We start from the raw sequence: 15,723 nt of genomic DNA, 5'->3' as shown, positions 1-15,723 counted from the left end.
AAGCAGTCAACAAGAACCCCTTTATATTTCTCACATGCGGGCATTGGTATTTCCTAACCCACGAAGCTATCGGCCGGGGCATCTATCGTTGAGAGTCTCCGATGGACTGTCATACTGCCAGTTCCGGTTTCGGTTGTAACGGAGCTCGACGGCCTCTCCTCAGATCCGTATAAGCTTGGCGAAGCTGCACAAGAAGCCATTGCATACATCACTTCACACATCCGCTCGCATTCCACATCCCTAAAGTTCAAACTTCGAAATGCAACTACCTGGTGCTGCTAAGTGTACATAAATACTGTACTGTAATCAACACGGTGCGCCAAATTAGAGGCGGCGGCGGTTTCTGCCCATGTACGTGTTAATCTCGCTGACTTCCTTTTTCAGCGTACCAAGGGCCGTCTCAACAATGGAGATCAAGCCAGGCAGCGCTTGAATCCTCCCAGCCAAGTAGGCATCCTCTTGATAGCTCTCTGAGTCTTCCTCCCCCTCGATTTCGGCCAGCTTCCTCTTGCGACTGCTGTTCAAGAGGGCGTATGCGCCAGTTGTGTTTGAGGGGCCGGCCACCGGCTGAGGTGTTGGCGAGACCGTGGACTTGGCGTTGGCCTTGCCTTTTCCCTTGTCCTTGGCCACGGCTGCATGCGCAGACTTCGGAGCAGGTCTGGGCCTAGGATCCGCGGTGGGTTTGGGCGCCGTAGGAGCAGCGGCAGGCTTGGGAACCATAGGAGCCGCTGGAGCCGGCGTAGGCGTTCCCTTCGCCTTGGCTTTCTCTACACTCCAGGAATGAATAATGGCGAAGTCGGCAGACAATGAACTGACAGAACTCACCAGCGACGAGCGAACATCTGGCCTTGAGCTGCTTGCAGTCGAGGCAAACCATTCCGAAGGGGTTTTTATAGCACTTGTGACCTCTCGCAATGCAACGGGCACATGAGACCCGGTTGGTAGGGCGCTGGGCGCTCATGCGCGGCGTGAACTTCTGAAGTATGTTAGTTATGTGAGGAAATCAACAATCGCAGCACTAAGAAACTCACCTTGACCTTCGGCTCGGCCTTCTTAGGGATGGAGGTTGTCGAGCCTGCTGTGTACGACTCAACGGGGATCAGACTCTGCTTTTTTTGCTGGACTACAATCGACTTTGTGGCCGACATCTCGACAACCTCCTCCGCGTCCGGCTCTTGGGCTTGCTGCTGCTGCTCCTCAGCAGGAGGCGGAGCAAAGATATTGATATCGGCGTTGTCAGAAGACATGATAATGTGATAATGATGAAAGAAGGGAAAAGAAGATCGATGAAGAAGTGAAGGTAATTTATAGTGAACAGCAACTCTGAGACCGGCCGTGCGGCACACATTTGTGGCCTAATTCATACATTTCACAAGTTCACACACCCGATTTGGCAAACAATTAATCCCAGATCACGTGCCACGTTCCATAAATTGTGCCAAGTCCAAATTCTGTGAACCGATGACGCTGTACAGTCACACTAATGTGGACCGCGCCTATGCCGATGGGTGCCGTCGTACAGACAGGTGGCCTGTGCGTGATAGGTTATGTTCTTCAAAGATGCGGCACCCAATGTGAGCCGTGCCGCACACGGTGCTTTATTGATTTGTGGTCATGACAGACGCAGACCAATGGGGACCGCTGCTCCGATGAACGATTGTCAAGCACCCCACCTGTTAGACGGCTCCCAATGGGGACCGCGTCTGTCTAGTCAAGCACTCGCGTGTGGCACGGCTCAAATAACATTCGGCTCGGCCGTACCAGCTCACCAGATATTGTGGAACCGTTGGCAACACTAATGTCACTTATCACGCACTGGCCTCTTTGACGGCTCTCAATGTGCACCATCCCTATGATCTGAGCAAAACCATCATTGCCCCAAATCAAAATAAGCCCCACCTGACAAGCAACAGAGATGTGCAAAGGAATGTTGTGCAGAATGACATGACTGTAAGATTGTATACATTGGAGTGTAGGAATGGCATATTTATCCACCCCATCCTTGAGATTACTGACAAAGGATCAAAGGATCAAATGGAAGTATCTAGCTGTAACACATGCATCTTCGTTGGGTGATACCTCAGGACGAGCTGAGGTCAAGCAAAAGTCGGGTGACCAAGGGCAATGTAAGTGTGAGAAAGAGCAGAATTGTACTAGGTGTGGGAGCTTTACTTAACAGAATTAGTTTATGGACAAGGTGAGGTAATAAAAAAATATTATATTTATTGAGCAATTGATGGTTTCCAAAGCACCCAATATCTCCTTATGGACTAATTGCTTGCAGGTCCCTTATAATAGGGCCTCTGAGATGGTTTTGCCTCACTTCCTCTTTCCTTACTATGACAGCAGCAAACTCTCATCACACTATCGTTTTTGGGGAGTCAACCACCTCAGCCAACCCGACAGAAACCACACCTGTGGGTCCACTGGTGACTGCATTGGCAGCCACCCTCATCATAGGGACATCCCACACATTTGCTAGCAATGATGTATGGAGTTTTGATAGTTGCATCACTCCTGGGCCTCAGAAGACCATTGGATCTGGTGACCACATCATTGTTTATCGTCACTGTTTCAAGTCCTTTGTGGACCCTCTGCCACCACCTGTGTTCTCAGCTGTGTTATCACACATTGCAGCATGGGGAAATGACCATGTAGAGTTTGCAATCAAGGATATAAATACCAGCAAACACCACTCAAGGACCATCAAACTGCCCCTCACTGTTGTTCGGCTTTCCTTACTCCAACATCTGCGTCAATTTATTTTCCCCTTTCCTCGGTCCTCTACTCCTCCATCACCCATCAACCAGTACATCTCAGCCCCGAAACCACTGGCAGGTGCTAGAGCTATAGGTGATAGAGTCCCCAGGGATAGTGATGATCTGCCTATTTGGGATACCCAAAAATGACATGCCTAGGTAGATTCCCATGCATTCACTTCTCATGTGACCTAATTCAGAAGATTGTCAGACACCCCAGCTCATCCATCAGCAGAGTGATACCTTACTTAGATTCCACATTCCTTTACATCAGCTGATGCATGTCATTCCCAACTTGGCTTGGCCCAACTGCCCATCTCAGCTTGCTCTTATTCCCCAACCTATTGTTATGTTCTGCTGTGTAGTCTTCTCAAACACTGGCTCCTGCTTATATTTGTCATTTGAAGTTTAGTAATGTGTCTTCTCTCATCATTATGTAATCCATTCAAGACATTTTGTCAAGAAAAGTGATATCACATGAGTGATGGCTCACTGGCAAACATGCAGACGGCTCCCATTTGGTGCCACATGCACTGCTTAGATACATTGCTCCCAATAGAAGGCACACATACTGCTCAGAAAGATGGCCCCCAATGGGAGCCATACCCAATGCTCATACAACAACACAGCTCCCAACACAGCTCCCGATGGAGCTCGGACACACGGCTCCCAATTGGAGCCACACATACACACACTGCTAAGAAATATGAGTGCTTGAAAAGTGATCTGCACAGCTGCAGCCCCCAATGGGTGCCGTCACACAGGTGTGTGCTTGAGCAGTGTGCTTGGTAGGTGCAGTCCCCAAAGGGCGCCACTTCATGTGTGCATGTGCTTGCCAGGCACCGTCCTCGAAGGTGCATGACAGAACAGTTCCCAATAGGAGCCGCTTCACAGATATGTGTGCTTTCCAAGAGCAGTTCTTAATTGCATCATGGAAGTTTTTCAATTGAATCCAGATCTTACACTAGATTTGAGTGTGTTCAAAAGGAAGGGGACAATTAGGATCATGATGAGCTCAACGCCTGCCACCAACAGGGAAGTCATTGTGTATCTCAATATGATCCAGATAATTGAATATTGCAGGGCAAAGATCAGGAAACAAGAAGTGGTCGGCAGCTTTATCGACAGTCATCTTTGTGAGGGTGGGTTTATATCCAAGATTGTAAGCTGCTACAGAAGTTGAGAATGTGTAACTTGTAGGGATGAGGTGCCTCAGGATAATCACCAGCAATGAGTTGACGGAAAAATAGTCCTTGATGGAACATCAAACTGTCTTGCTATCAATGTCTTCATTGTTGCTTTCATCATCCATATCAATGGCACGATCTTCCTGTTCATGTATGTGAAGTACAAGATCAAAGTGATCTACTTTATTGCGACAATCAAGATAACAACGCACTTGCACATCGTAGTTGTAGTTATTTCCAGCTCTTGCAGGCACCTTAACGACAGCGATATGGGCGTGTTCAGTCAGATCTGCAGACCACTGCATGAGTGTGCCATGCAACTGGATACTTGGCACTACCCTTTGCAGCAACTCTAACTTTGGAATCACCTATGATTTGACCCCACCACCCTTCCCTCTCCGGGCACCTGCATCAATAACACTCTGTTTATATTTATGGAAGAGTTGAAGACAGTGATCTAACAAATCTTTGTTGTTGGAAATTCTGTAGGAACTATTTGGTACTTCCATTGAGGCAGGGATGGCAGCATTCCAGCATATCCTCAGAGCTCTCTTGAAGAGTGAAATGAAAGTGGTAGTTTTCTGGTCTAATTTCACCAAAGTTCAGACACTCTTCCATGCAACACAAATGGGATCACAAATTCAAGCTTGAGATACTCATTAATATCTGCCATGCTGAGGTCCGATCAAAGGAGGAATCCACCATCTCCCGGTCTGGTGTGCTAGCGAATGGAAAATACGGATTGCTCGCCCTCTCCTCAGCATACTTGTTGGACTCAAATTGCTTTATGAATGTGGTTCCTCTACCCTTGGTCTTTGCCCCACCAAAATATAACACCACTTTCTCCCCATCATCAGCTTTTACAACAGTACCCTGATGCTCTGGCCCAGGACCGGTCATCCATCATGTACATGTCATGGAAATTTGTTTCGTCTTCTGGTAGTGAGACTTGAGGTTCCACTGGCAGGGGTTGTACTGGCGGGCCTGAGAAGTGAACCAATTTGTTGTTCCAATAGAAGCATTGCAAGGTAGGTTGATTTATATGTTGTAGAACACCTCTGTCATTCTGAAAGTGCTTTCCATAGGAAGGGCACTGCATACCAGTGTGGTATTGATTAGAAAGGTATCACAAGTATGTTCAGCAATTTCCAGAGCAAACTTCAATAATACTACAATGTCCTCGTCAAACCAATTGCATATTTCTCTGTCTCTCACTATCAATTGAAATTCTCCTTCCCCTACAAACAATTTCTCATCTTTTACTTGGACATATGAAAGTAGTTGTGTGTGCCCTGATGGTGAGGAATAGTTTTACATACTCAGAGTGTTCATTTTGTTCTTCTTCCTGGTATGTTGTTAGTTTGGAGAAGATCTATCAAAACAATCAATGTCCGTGCTAGGAAAAGCTGGAACACAAGTCGAGTTCAGGAAGATGCAAGGAAAGCTGACCTAGCCACCAGACAGCATCCACGAAAACACCCAACAATATCTGCTACCACAAAGGCAGAAACTCCAAGAAACTTCATTGAAAAAATTGAAGTGAATTGAGATGGCAGGGTGGTGATGGTCCTGAAGAGGTCGGAAGATAATGGCAGAAAACAGCTTGAGTCAGTCAGTGGAGGTCCACATTTTATGCCAATAATGAGTTGCAAGTCTTATCTCAACACGTGTTCTGCTTACTGGGTCTATAGCTAGACAATTTCGGCCAGCAATGGTTGGGTGATGTATTTAATCTGTGGACAAAGATTGAAGTTTCATCATCACATTTTGTCATGGGTGTAAACTTTAAATTTTCAGAGGCATCCAAATGGCGCACACAACTTGAAATATTAGCAATCGCTGTGAGCTTGATCTTGAATCATACCTGACATCAGTCCATGGATATGTGTATTACACTACAAATAAAACATACAAGAAGGCTCAAGGCAGAAGGTTGTTGACATATATGTATATGCTGTAGTGGTAATACCACCCTCAAGGACAATGTTCTCTTTGTCAGTAATGTCAAGGATGGGGTGGATAAATATGCCATTCCTACACCCCATCACATACAATCTTGCAGACATGTCATTCTGCACAACATTCCTTTGCACATCTCTGTTGCTTGTCAGGCGGGGCTTATTTTGATTTGGGGAGTGACATTAGTGTTGCCAATGGTTCCGCAATATCTGGTGAGCTGGCACGGCCGAGCCGAATGTTAGCTGAGCCGTGCTATACGCGAGTGCTCGATTAGACAGACGCGGTCCCCTATGGGTGCCGTCTCACACTTGACAATTGTTCATCGGAACAGCGGTCCCCATTGAACTGCGTCTGTCATGACCATGAATCAATCAAGCACCCGTGCGCGGCACGGCTCTCATTGGGTGCCGCATCTGTGAAGAACACTAAGAACACCTGTCAATGACCCACCTGTTCGACGGCTCCCAATGGGGACCGCATCTGTCGAGCACACCACCTATCACGCACAAGCCACCCATCGGCATAGGCGCGGTCCACGTTAGTGTGACTGAACAGCGTCATCGGTTCCCAAAATTCGGACTTGGCACAATTTCTGGAACGTGGCACGTGATTTGCCAAATCGGGTTTGTGAACTGTGAAGTGTAAGAATTAGGCCACAAATGTGGCCGCACGGCCGGAGAGTTGCTGTTCACCATAAGTTCACCCCGCAACTTAATCCATATCTTTCTCTCTCGTATTTCATCATCCGTATCGCATCATGTCATCTACATCCAACCTCACCGATATGGACATCGTCGCTCTTAAAAGCAAAATTCAAGAGCACTGCGACGGCATGCGAAGGCTCATCGACACAGCTCCGGCCGAGCGCTATGACGCGCTGTATGAAGAAGAAGAAGACTGGTGCCGGCGCTGGACGGAACTTTTTGTACGTTACTACACACACTTTTTCTGTTCTTTTCTCTTCATTCTCGTCAACTAACACAAGCTAACAATGACCATAGAGCGCGCTCATAGGTTGCCTCAACCTCGCGAGGAAGACAACCCTCCCGCTCGACTTGACCGTCGGGGAAAGGGGGTTATGTGCGCAAGCCATGCACAAACACCAGGCGTTTCAGCGTAAAATCCGCGAAATCACGAACGCGGCGGCGAGGCAGGCAGATGCAGATGCAGCTGCCCTGCCACCACAGGAGGAGGTTGTCGAGCCGGCTGATACAAGATGTATCATTGTCCAGCGCAAGAAGGAGATTCCGATCCCCGTTGACTCGGTCACGGACGGCTCCACGACCTCCGTTCCTAAGACGGTGAGGAAAGTTAAGCTGATTGTAAAGGTGCGGATGATATATCTCACTTAATTTCATGAAGAAACTGACCACCGATCCCAACATACATCAGGAGGTCAAACCCGGTCCATGCGACCGTTGTGCCAAGGCGGATCGCCCATGCGAGCCCAACACTGCAGGCATTGCTTGCGCCGCCTGCAAGCGGCTCAAGGCCAGATGTTCTCTCGTCGTCGGTGAGTCCTGTCATTTGCGTTTCTGCTGACTTAGCCGCTGATCCCTTGAGTGAAGAGAATATCAAGGCAAAGGCGACGCCCACGCCGGCTCCAGCGGCTCCAACGGCTGCCGGTCACTCACGCAAGCTGATCCCATATGTTCTGCTCCCAAGCAGTCGCAGCCTCTTTAACAACGGTCGCAAGAGAAAGATGGCCGAAATCGAGGAGGAGGAAGAATCGGAAAGTGAAGAAGAGGATGCCTTCTTGGCGGGAAGAATTCAAGCATTGCCCGGCTACATCTCCATTGTTGAGACGGCCCTCGCTGCATTAAAAAAAGAAGTCAGCGAGATTGACGCTTACAAGGCCAGACAACGCCGCCGCCTCTAGATATCTTGGCTCGCTTTCCTTGCGACCTTAATCTTACAATCTTACAAATACAATACTTACGTCGCATAAGCGCTTTACATACGAAATACAAGGGCTTCTTGGTTGGTTGGTTGGTTGGTTGGTTGGTTTGTGTATGTCACCACACATCCCTGAGATTAGTACTATGCCTGTGAGACGGCTCCCTTTGGGGACCGGTCCTCTGAAGATCATTTTTCAATCACCTTCAATCACCCAGCCGTGAGACTGCGGCTCCCATTGGGGACCGCCGCATCTGTCGAGAACGGATGTCAAGTACCTGCCTACGATGCGGCTCCCGTCGAGGACCGCTCCGGGCAAGTACACGCACCTGTGAAGCGGCTCCCATTGGGGACCGCACCTATCAAGCACACTGGTCAAGCACCCACCAGTTGGACGGCGCACCTACACGGACAGCTCGCAAAGGAAGTCAAGATCACTGACAGGCGCGGTCCCCCATGGGAGCCGTCTCACAGGTGGGTGCTCAACAATTGTCCATCACAGAAGCGGTCCCCATTGGGAGCCGTGAGACTGCGGCTCCCATTGGGGACCGCCGCATCTGTCGAGAACGGATGTCAAGCACATGCCTACAATGCGGCTCCCATTGAGGACCGCTCCGGGCAAGCACACGCACCTGTGAAGCGGCTCCCATTGGGGACCGCACCTATCAAGCACACTGGTCAAGCACCCACCAGTGGGACGGCGCACCACACACCAATTGTTCACTACACAGACGGCTCCCAAAGGAAGTCAAGATCACTGACAGGCGCGGTCCCCCATGGGAGCCGTCTCATAGGTGGGTGCTTGACAATTGTCCACCACAGAAGCAGTCCCCATTGGGAGCCGTCTCACAGGTCGATTGCTTGACCTCCGTTCTTGACAGATGCGGTCCCCCATGGAAGCCGCCGCCTCACAGGTGCATGTGCATGTATGTCCGAAGCTCATGATAGGGTGCGGTCCCCAATTGGGGCCGTCTCACAGGTGGGTGCTTACACCTCACACACTTGTCGCGCGCTCCAATATATGAGACTGCGGCTCCCATTGGGGACCGCATCTGTCAAGAACGGATGTCAATCAACCGACTTGCAAGACGGCTACCAATGGGGACCGCTTCTGTGGTGGACAATTGTCAAGCACCCACCTGTGAGACGGCTCCCATTGGGGACCGCACCTATCAATCCGGATGGCTCCCAAAGGAAGTCAAGATCACTGACAGGCGCGGTCCCCCAGGAAGCCGCCGCCTCACAGGTGCATGTGCATGTATGTCCGAAGCTCATGATAGGGCGCGGTCCCCAATTGGAGCCGTCTCACAGCCTCTGGTGCTCTTGAAGTCTGATCTTCCACAAGCAGGACATGTACGTTCCGGATCATGGACAGTCTGCTGAAGAGCTCTGCGTAGAGATGCCATGTTCAAGTTGTAGCTTGGTAGATGAGGCAAATAAGTTTTAGATTATATTACAACGCCCAAAAACAACTTACCTCTGAGTGGTTGCGTAGTACTAGTTGGGCTGCAGGGTTATGATAAGATATGTTCCAAGCAGGCCTGGGAATCTGTGCAGCGGCCTGCAGAATTTCACATGCAATTCTTTCACTGTAGACTAGTACAAGGTTATAAGAAGCGCAGGCCACTAAGTACAGCTAGCAATATAAAAGTGTATGAGTATCCATACAGATATGTATTGATCCAATAGAGTAATGCAGCAAACATATGAGTGTCGCCTTTGTCCAGACCGACCAGAAGCCACTTTCAATATGCCTTGAAAGTTCATAGATGCTGCGTCCGAGGTCATTGGCTGTGTCTTCAATTTGACTCCTGATGAGGCAGCCCGACAGGCCTCTGGTTTTGTCACAGGCTCCTCCACCTTTATGGATCTCATCAATGAACATCGAGTGGACACCTGCCTCACTTTAGATTGGATTATCACTACAGCAAAGTACATAGCTTGGAATTACCCTGAGTTTCATCTTACCATGTGTCCAGAGCAAAAAAACTACCAGCTAGTACTGCTGCGGTTTAGTGAGGCTTGTGATATTTTGTTTTTGAAGCCTGGTGAAGCCCCACTGGATCATTACTGACGTATCTGGTCAGTCATGGTGCTTGAGAAGCTTGGTAAGCTCCATTTAAATTCCCCGTGCATATCTTGAATTTATTTCAATAAAACAGAACAATTCAGCTATACAACCAAGTCTGTCCAGTGGTGGAAGCTACTCAATGTTGTATACTAGAACAAGTTTCAATTTGAACTCTGATGGTATTCATCTGGTTGGTTGGTTGGTTGGTTGGCCCAGACTTCAACTATCACACCCTCAGCGCTCAACATCTGAAGCTACTCGTTGTGCCTTACATCAAGTGCAGGGCAACACAGTATTATGATGCCGAACTGAAGACAGAAGCTACTAATCTACTTGAACTTCAGCGTAAGCAAGGACACAGTGATAAGACTCTTGATGATATCATTGGTTGGTTGGATGTCACTGTGTCCAAGATTGATATTGTTCCTTGGCCGCAAGGTACTTATTGGCTGTGTTCATTTTCATATCTAATGCTGTTGCTTCAGATCACATTGACCAATGTGAAAATGATGACCCTAAGATGTTCGATATTCCTTTGGTCACCAGTACTTCCCACATTGTGCTCTGCAAATTAGCACACTCCGAGAAATTCAAATACTCTGTCCCAAAAACATTGCTGGAACAGTACAAGAAAGCAACATCAACAACATCAACAACATCAACATCAACCAACCAACCAACCAGTGGTTCAAATGTTGGCCCCCCTTCTGGAGAAAGGCAGCATGAAAATACTACTTGTGATTCCCAGCCTCAACAACAGACTCACCGTGCTGCTCGTAGATTTTCTGTTGTTCACGAGGACCACCACAGCAACAATGATCCATCCCGTACAGATCACCACCCAGTGGTGCTTCAGCCGCAGAGGATGCAGCCTCGCAAGCGACTGCATGTAGAGGATTATGGTAAGTCCATGAATCACTTGCAGATACTGTTCTAATTGAGTGTCTGACAGATCAAACATTTGAATCTGAGGCTGCTAGCTTGAATGCACCAGACTCATGCATCAGGAAAAAGTTGAAGGTAAGCTGAAAACTGACATCTTCTATTGCTATTTTCATTCAAGTTGGTTTCCAGGTTGTACGTTATGATGGTGCTCCGTGCATTGTCCCAGCTCATCCTCATCCTCAACCTTGACATCGACCTCATGCACACACCCCTGGCTATGAGCCACCTCAACACTGGCATAATGAGGTACAGCAGATGTCTCCACATCATGTTCAAGCTTATGGGCATTATGTGGCCCATTCTTGCCATGATTTTTCGGCTGCAGGCCCTTCAAGAGTGGTTGCAAGGGAACATGAGAAATATGCTTATGGCTAGAACACTCTGTCTCCTGATTATGGTGGCCATTCATATGATCGTGATTTTGATTACCATGACTAGTGTTTCATATGCTTTGAATGATTTTTGTATGTAGTTGTGTATCATAGCTTGAATATACATCTGTCTTGTGGTTCCAAACTGTGCTGCATGATTTTCACTCAAAAAACAATATCAGCATCTATGAGTTTTATTATATGTAAAGTAGAGTCACCATGGCTATCCCAAGTAGTATGTAAGGAATGTATATATTTGTGGTGGGTCAGCCCAGTGTCTATGTAATGATGGCCCAGTGATTATGAAAGTCGTGATGGGCTATCCTGCTGTATAGTGGACTGTCCCCATGACTAATGAGCTAGTATTGGGCTAGCCCATATGATGCATGTCAGAGAGCTGGGCAAGAAGGAATAGCACAGTACTAACACTAGTGATTCTGGATGAAATAATAGGTTTGGGTCTAGACAGGGGATCCATGAGGAGTAGTGCCAGTGGTTGGTTGAAGCTGAATGAGAGCTATGGTATTGGCAGTTGTACGATCAAGATAATTAAGGTAGACTTCATGGAGAACAATAATGGTGACAAGGACGGTAAAGACAATTAGAATCCAGAGATTCATGAAGTCGGTGGTTAGGAAAGCAAGAGATCGTCGGTGTGTCACAGAATGGACTGCTTGGCTAGTCTCAGATTTGCAGGAGCAAGCCACCACTAGAAATGTTGAATACAAAACAAGATCAGTTAAAGTATAGAATCTTAGCGGCAAGCAGCTACCCAGATAAGCAGCCCAGTGAAGTAGTATAGAAAGGAGAGTGAACATTGCAGGACTGATTGAGAAAGGTTGAGAAAGGTTGCTGCACAATAGAATGTAGGAGAAAGAAAGAAGAAAAGCAGTGCAGAATATTATAGAATGTGGATAAAAAAAACAAAGACAAACAAGTGATAATATTTGGACTGGGCTGTCCCAGTGACTGTATACGTATGAGGTGGCCGCCAATATGCATTGTGTCAGCCAAGCACACATCTGTGAGACGGCTCCCACTGGGGACCGCATCTGCATAGAACACTGATCAATGACTCAGCTGGGAGACGGCTCCCATCGGAGACCGTGTCTGTTAAGCCCATTACTGGATCACTCAGCTGTCATGCGGGTTCCATGTGGGACCGCGTGTGTCAAGCACACCATTCGAACACCTGCATCTTGGGCGGCTCCCATTGGTTGCCGTGGATGTCAAGTGGAATGCTGGATCACGTCCGGCTGTGAGGTGGCTCACATTTTATCCACAACATAGGAAGGTGCATCATATGCTCTTGGTCTTGATAAATGCAATCCCTAACAGGAGCCGTCTCAAATATGATGGTCGGTTGGTTTGAAAATGTGCTTGACAGACGCGGCCCCAAATGGGAGCCGTCGGACGGGCGCATATTGATTATATTTGCAACTGAATTTTGGAAATCAAGCTAACATCAATAGAATTTGATCCTTATGCCCATCTGTGATGTCATTCGGAAACTGTCCATGCATCCGCATAACAAACAAATAGGTTAGGTTGAAATATGCAGCGTGTCTCTGAGGATATGCATCACATCTGTTTACAGAGCTGTTCCGGCTGTGTGTGAGGTGTAAGCACCCACCTGTGAGACGGCCCAAATAGGGGACCGCGCCCTGTCATGAGCTTCGGACATACATGCACATGCACCTGTGAGGCGGCTCCCATTGGGGACCGCATCTCTGAAGCACCCATATATGAGGCGGCTCTCAACGGGGACCACATGTGTCAAGCAGACTAGTCGCGCGCTCCAATATATGAGACTGAGGCTCCCATTGGGGACCGCATCTGTCAGGAACGGATGTCAAGCAACCGGCCTGTGAGACGGCTCCCAATGGGGACCGCTTCTGTGATGGACAATTGTGTTAAGCACCCACCTGTGAGACGGCTCCCATGGGGGACCGCGCCTGTCAGTGATCTTGACTTCCTTTGGGAGCCGTCTGTGTAAGTGCGCCGTCCCACTGGTGGGGTGCTTGACCAGTGTGCATGATAGGTGCGGTCCCCAATGGGAGCCGCTTCACAGGTGCGTGTGCTGGCCCGGGGCGGTCGTCAATGGGAGCCGCCTCGTAGGCAGGTACTTGACATCCGTTCTTGACAGATGCGGTCCTCAATGGGAGCCGTCTCACAGATCGGTGCTGCACAATCGGTTCTCGTCGGATACGGTCCCCGATGGGAGCCGCCGTCTCACGGCTGCGTGATTGAACAGCAACCTTCAGAGGAGCAGTCCCCAACGGGAGCCGTCTCACAGGCAATGTAGTAATCTCAAAGATGTGTGGTGACAGACACAGTTCCATTGCGAACCGTCTCATAGCAAAGTTGGCATTTGAATGGTATTTAGGTTAGATGCGGTCCCCATGTGGAGCCGTCTGAGTGCAGGGAGGCAACCAACCAACCAACCAACCAACCAACCATGGCGATGGCGGTTGAGCCCCCGGTTCCGGTTTAACGAAAGGCAGTGGCACATGAGGGAAGGATGGAACCGGATGTTCTGGCCACGAATGTTCTTAAATGAAATGACGTGGTGTGATGTAGGGTACGGGCGGTTCCTATTGTGAGCCTCACATGCGCATATTGCATCACCTGGTACATAGACAGAGCCGGTCACCAATGGGAGCCGGCATGCTCATCGCCCACTGTCGTCTGATCACGGGATTAACCTAAACCAACCAACCAACCGTTGTATAATGTATGTAAATCACTGATGTCACGTATGTATTGTATTTGGATCTAAAGGCGGCGGCGCTTTTTGGACATATATCCATTAATTGCACTGACTTCTTCTTTCAATGCGTTGAGGGCGGTATCAACCACGGAGATGTAGCTGGGCAGAGCTTCAATCCTCCCTGCCATGTAAGCGGCCTCTTCGTCGCTCTCGGAGTCTACCTCGTCTTCGATTTCGGCCTCCTTCCTCTTGCGACTGCTGTTGAGGACGCTAGCTGTGCTGGAGGGGCCGGCAGCCGGCTGAGGATGTTGCGAGGCCGTGGACTTGGCTTTGGACTTGCCCTTGTCCTTCGGTGCATGCACATGCCTTGGTGCAGGTCTGTGCCTAGGAGCCGCGCTGGGCTTTGGAGCCATATGAGCCAGGACGGCTGTGGGAGCAGCATTTGCCTTGCCTTTCTCTACAGTCCAAGAGTGAATCAATGGTGAACTCTTCAGATGATCAACACCACACAGAACTCACCGACAACAAGAGAACATCTGGCCTTGAGCCGCTTGCAGTTCAGGCAAACCATGCCAGCACTATTGCTATAGCATGGTCGACCCATGTTGGCGCAACGGGTGCATGAGACAGGATTGACCTTATCGGTCGCGACGCTCATCCGGGTGTCTGCGTCTGAAGCAGCTTGATAGGTCGGCGAGTTATATTATAAAATGAGAGCAGAAACACACCTTGACCTTCTCGACCGTCTCCTCCATCTCTTGGGCAGCCGGATCCGCCTGGCTCGCCGAGGCGGTCTTCATTTTGCGGATGTCGCGCTGAAACGCGTCGTGTAAGAGCGTCGCTTGCCCGCCTAACTCCCTTGCTGCGACGGACAATTCAAGCGGCAAGTGCTTGTCCTTCGCATGATTGAGGCAGGCGATCAGAGAACTCTGGTGCGGTATGATGAGAATGACATAAAAAGAGTTTGTAGTGACTTACAAAAAGTTGCGTCCAGCGCAGGCACCAATCTTCCTTTTCGACATATGGCGCACGGTCCTTGTCGGCAGGCACTGCGTCGATCAGTGTTTGTATCGCATCGCAGAGTGCTTGAATCTCGCATGTGAGCGCGGCAGTGTCGTTGTCATCCAGAACGACAGAAGGACTAGCAACAACGTTAATGTCGGTGTTGCTGGTTTCAGACGACATGACAAGATCGGAAGGATGGAAGATGAGAAGACAAGTGATTAATGAAGTTGAGGAGGGGAATTTGTAGGGAACAGCGACTCCTCAGCCATGCGCCCACATTTGTGGCTTAATGTATTCATTCCACCGTCCACTCGCCCGATTTGGTCAACACTGTGTCTCAACGGGCCACACACAATATTAGATCACGTGCTGCGTACCAGAAATGTTGCTAAGTCTGAAGTCTGTAGACCGGTGATGCTGGACAATCAGTCATATATGGTAGACCGGACGCATAATCACCAGTGTATACAGACGGCTCCCATTAGGGAGACCGTGAGTGTGGTGGAGTCCAAGTCGGATGAGTATCAAACTGTAAGACGGCTCCCGAACGGGACCGCATCTATCTTACATATCATTCGACTGAAAAACATGGATTTGCGACGGTTTCAAATGCCGCCGTGTCTGCAACCACAGATATTAGGGACTAATACTGGAAATATCAGACGGCTCTCGGTGTGGACTACTTATGTTAAGGAGACGTGTCATAGGATACAATATGTCCCTGCCTGTCATGTAGGATGACGGCTCCCCCATCGAGAGCCGGCTTACAAACGGCCGCGTGATATGTCTCCTCTCACATCCTCCTCATAACTCATGGGGT

At 49.0% G+C, this 15,723-nt stretch overlaps 6 protein-coding genes across 6 annotated transcripts; 2 read left to right on the top strand and 4 right to left on the bottom strand.

The window, feature by feature from the left end:
* Window positions 1–53: 53 nt before the first annotated feature.
* On the bottom strand, window positions 54–1,247 carry DEU56DRAFT_756362 (uncharacterized protein; the record flags this gene model as incomplete). The annotated part of the gene is made up of 4 exons (XM_041350028.1): window positions 54–184; window positions 390–767; window positions 826–976; window positions 1,032–1,247. The coding sequence occupies 4 exons, from the start codon at window positions 1,245–1,247 to the stop codon at window positions 54–56; spliced, it is 876 nt and encodes a 291-aa protein (XP_041208205.1).
* Window positions 1,248–1,851: 604 nt separating this feature from the next.
* On the bottom strand, window positions 1,852–2,016 carry DEU56DRAFT_707846 (uncharacterized protein; the record flags this gene model as incomplete). The annotated part of the gene is made up of 1 exon (XM_041347452.1): window positions 1,852–2,016. A coding segment is annotated over one exon (165 nt), but the record flags the coding sequence as incomplete, so codon positions are not given.
* Window positions 2,017–2,339: 323 nt separating this feature from the next.
* Window positions 2,340–2,909, top strand: DEU56DRAFT_913036 (uncharacterized protein; the record flags this gene model as incomplete). The annotated part of the gene is made up of 1 exon (XM_041357474.1): window positions 2,340–2,909. One exon carries the CDS (start codon window positions 2,340–2,342, stop codon window positions 2,907–2,909), a length of 570 nt encoding a protein of 189 aa, XP_041208203.1.
* A 1,114-nt stretch (window positions 2,910–4,023) lies between these two features.
* Window positions 4,024–4,251, bottom strand: DEU56DRAFT_913035 (uncharacterized protein; the record flags this gene model as incomplete). The annotated part of the gene is made up of 2 exons (XM_041357473.1): window positions 4,024–4,089; window positions 4,159–4,251. 2 exons carry the CDS (start codon window positions 4,249–4,251, stop codon window positions 4,024–4,026), a joined length of 159 nt encoding a protein of 52 aa, XP_041208202.1.
* A 2,411-nt stretch (window positions 4,252–6,662) lies between these two features.
* On the top strand, window positions 6,663–11,793 carry DEU56DRAFT_756361 (uncharacterized protein; the record flags this gene model as incomplete). The annotated part of the gene is made up of 18 exons (XM_041350027.1): window positions 6,663–6,830; window positions 6,907–7,233; window positions 7,268–7,418; window positions 7,453–7,736; window positions 7,944–8,595; window positions 8,683–8,727; window positions 8,750–8,780; window positions 8,828–9,059; window positions 9,113–9,154; window positions 9,564–9,733; window positions 9,781–9,816; window positions 9,846–9,909; window positions 10,151–10,310; window positions 10,358–10,774; window positions 10,825–10,892; window positions 10,936–11,063; window positions 11,401–11,423; window positions 11,642–11,793. The coding sequence occupies 18 exons, from the start codon at window positions 6,663–6,665 to the stop codon at window positions 11,791–11,793; spliced, it is 3,150 nt and encodes a 1,049-aa protein (XP_041208201.1).
* Window positions 11,794–13,963: 2,170 nt separating this feature from the next.
* DEU56DRAFT_756360 (uncharacterized protein) lies at window positions 13,964–15,083 on the bottom strand (the record flags this gene model as incomplete). The annotated part of the gene is made up of 4 exons (XM_041350026.1): window positions 13,964–14,355; window positions 14,418–14,579; window positions 14,623–14,827; window positions 14,877–15,083. 4 exons carry the CDS (start codon window positions 15,081–15,083, stop codon window positions 13,964–13,966), a joined length of 966 nt encoding a protein of 321 aa, XP_041208200.1.
* Between the last annotated feature and the right edge of the window lie 640 nt (window positions 15,084–15,723).

This window comes from Suillus clintonianus (assembly GCF_016758775.1).
Source record: "Suillus clintonianus strain FC179 chromosome Unknown DEU56scaffold_38, whole genome shotgun sequence".
NCBI lineage: Eukaryota > Fungi > Basidiomycota > Agaricomycetes > Boletales > Suillaceae > Suillus > Suillus clintonianus.
This window is presented reverse-complemented; position numbering and strand designations above follow the sequence as displayed.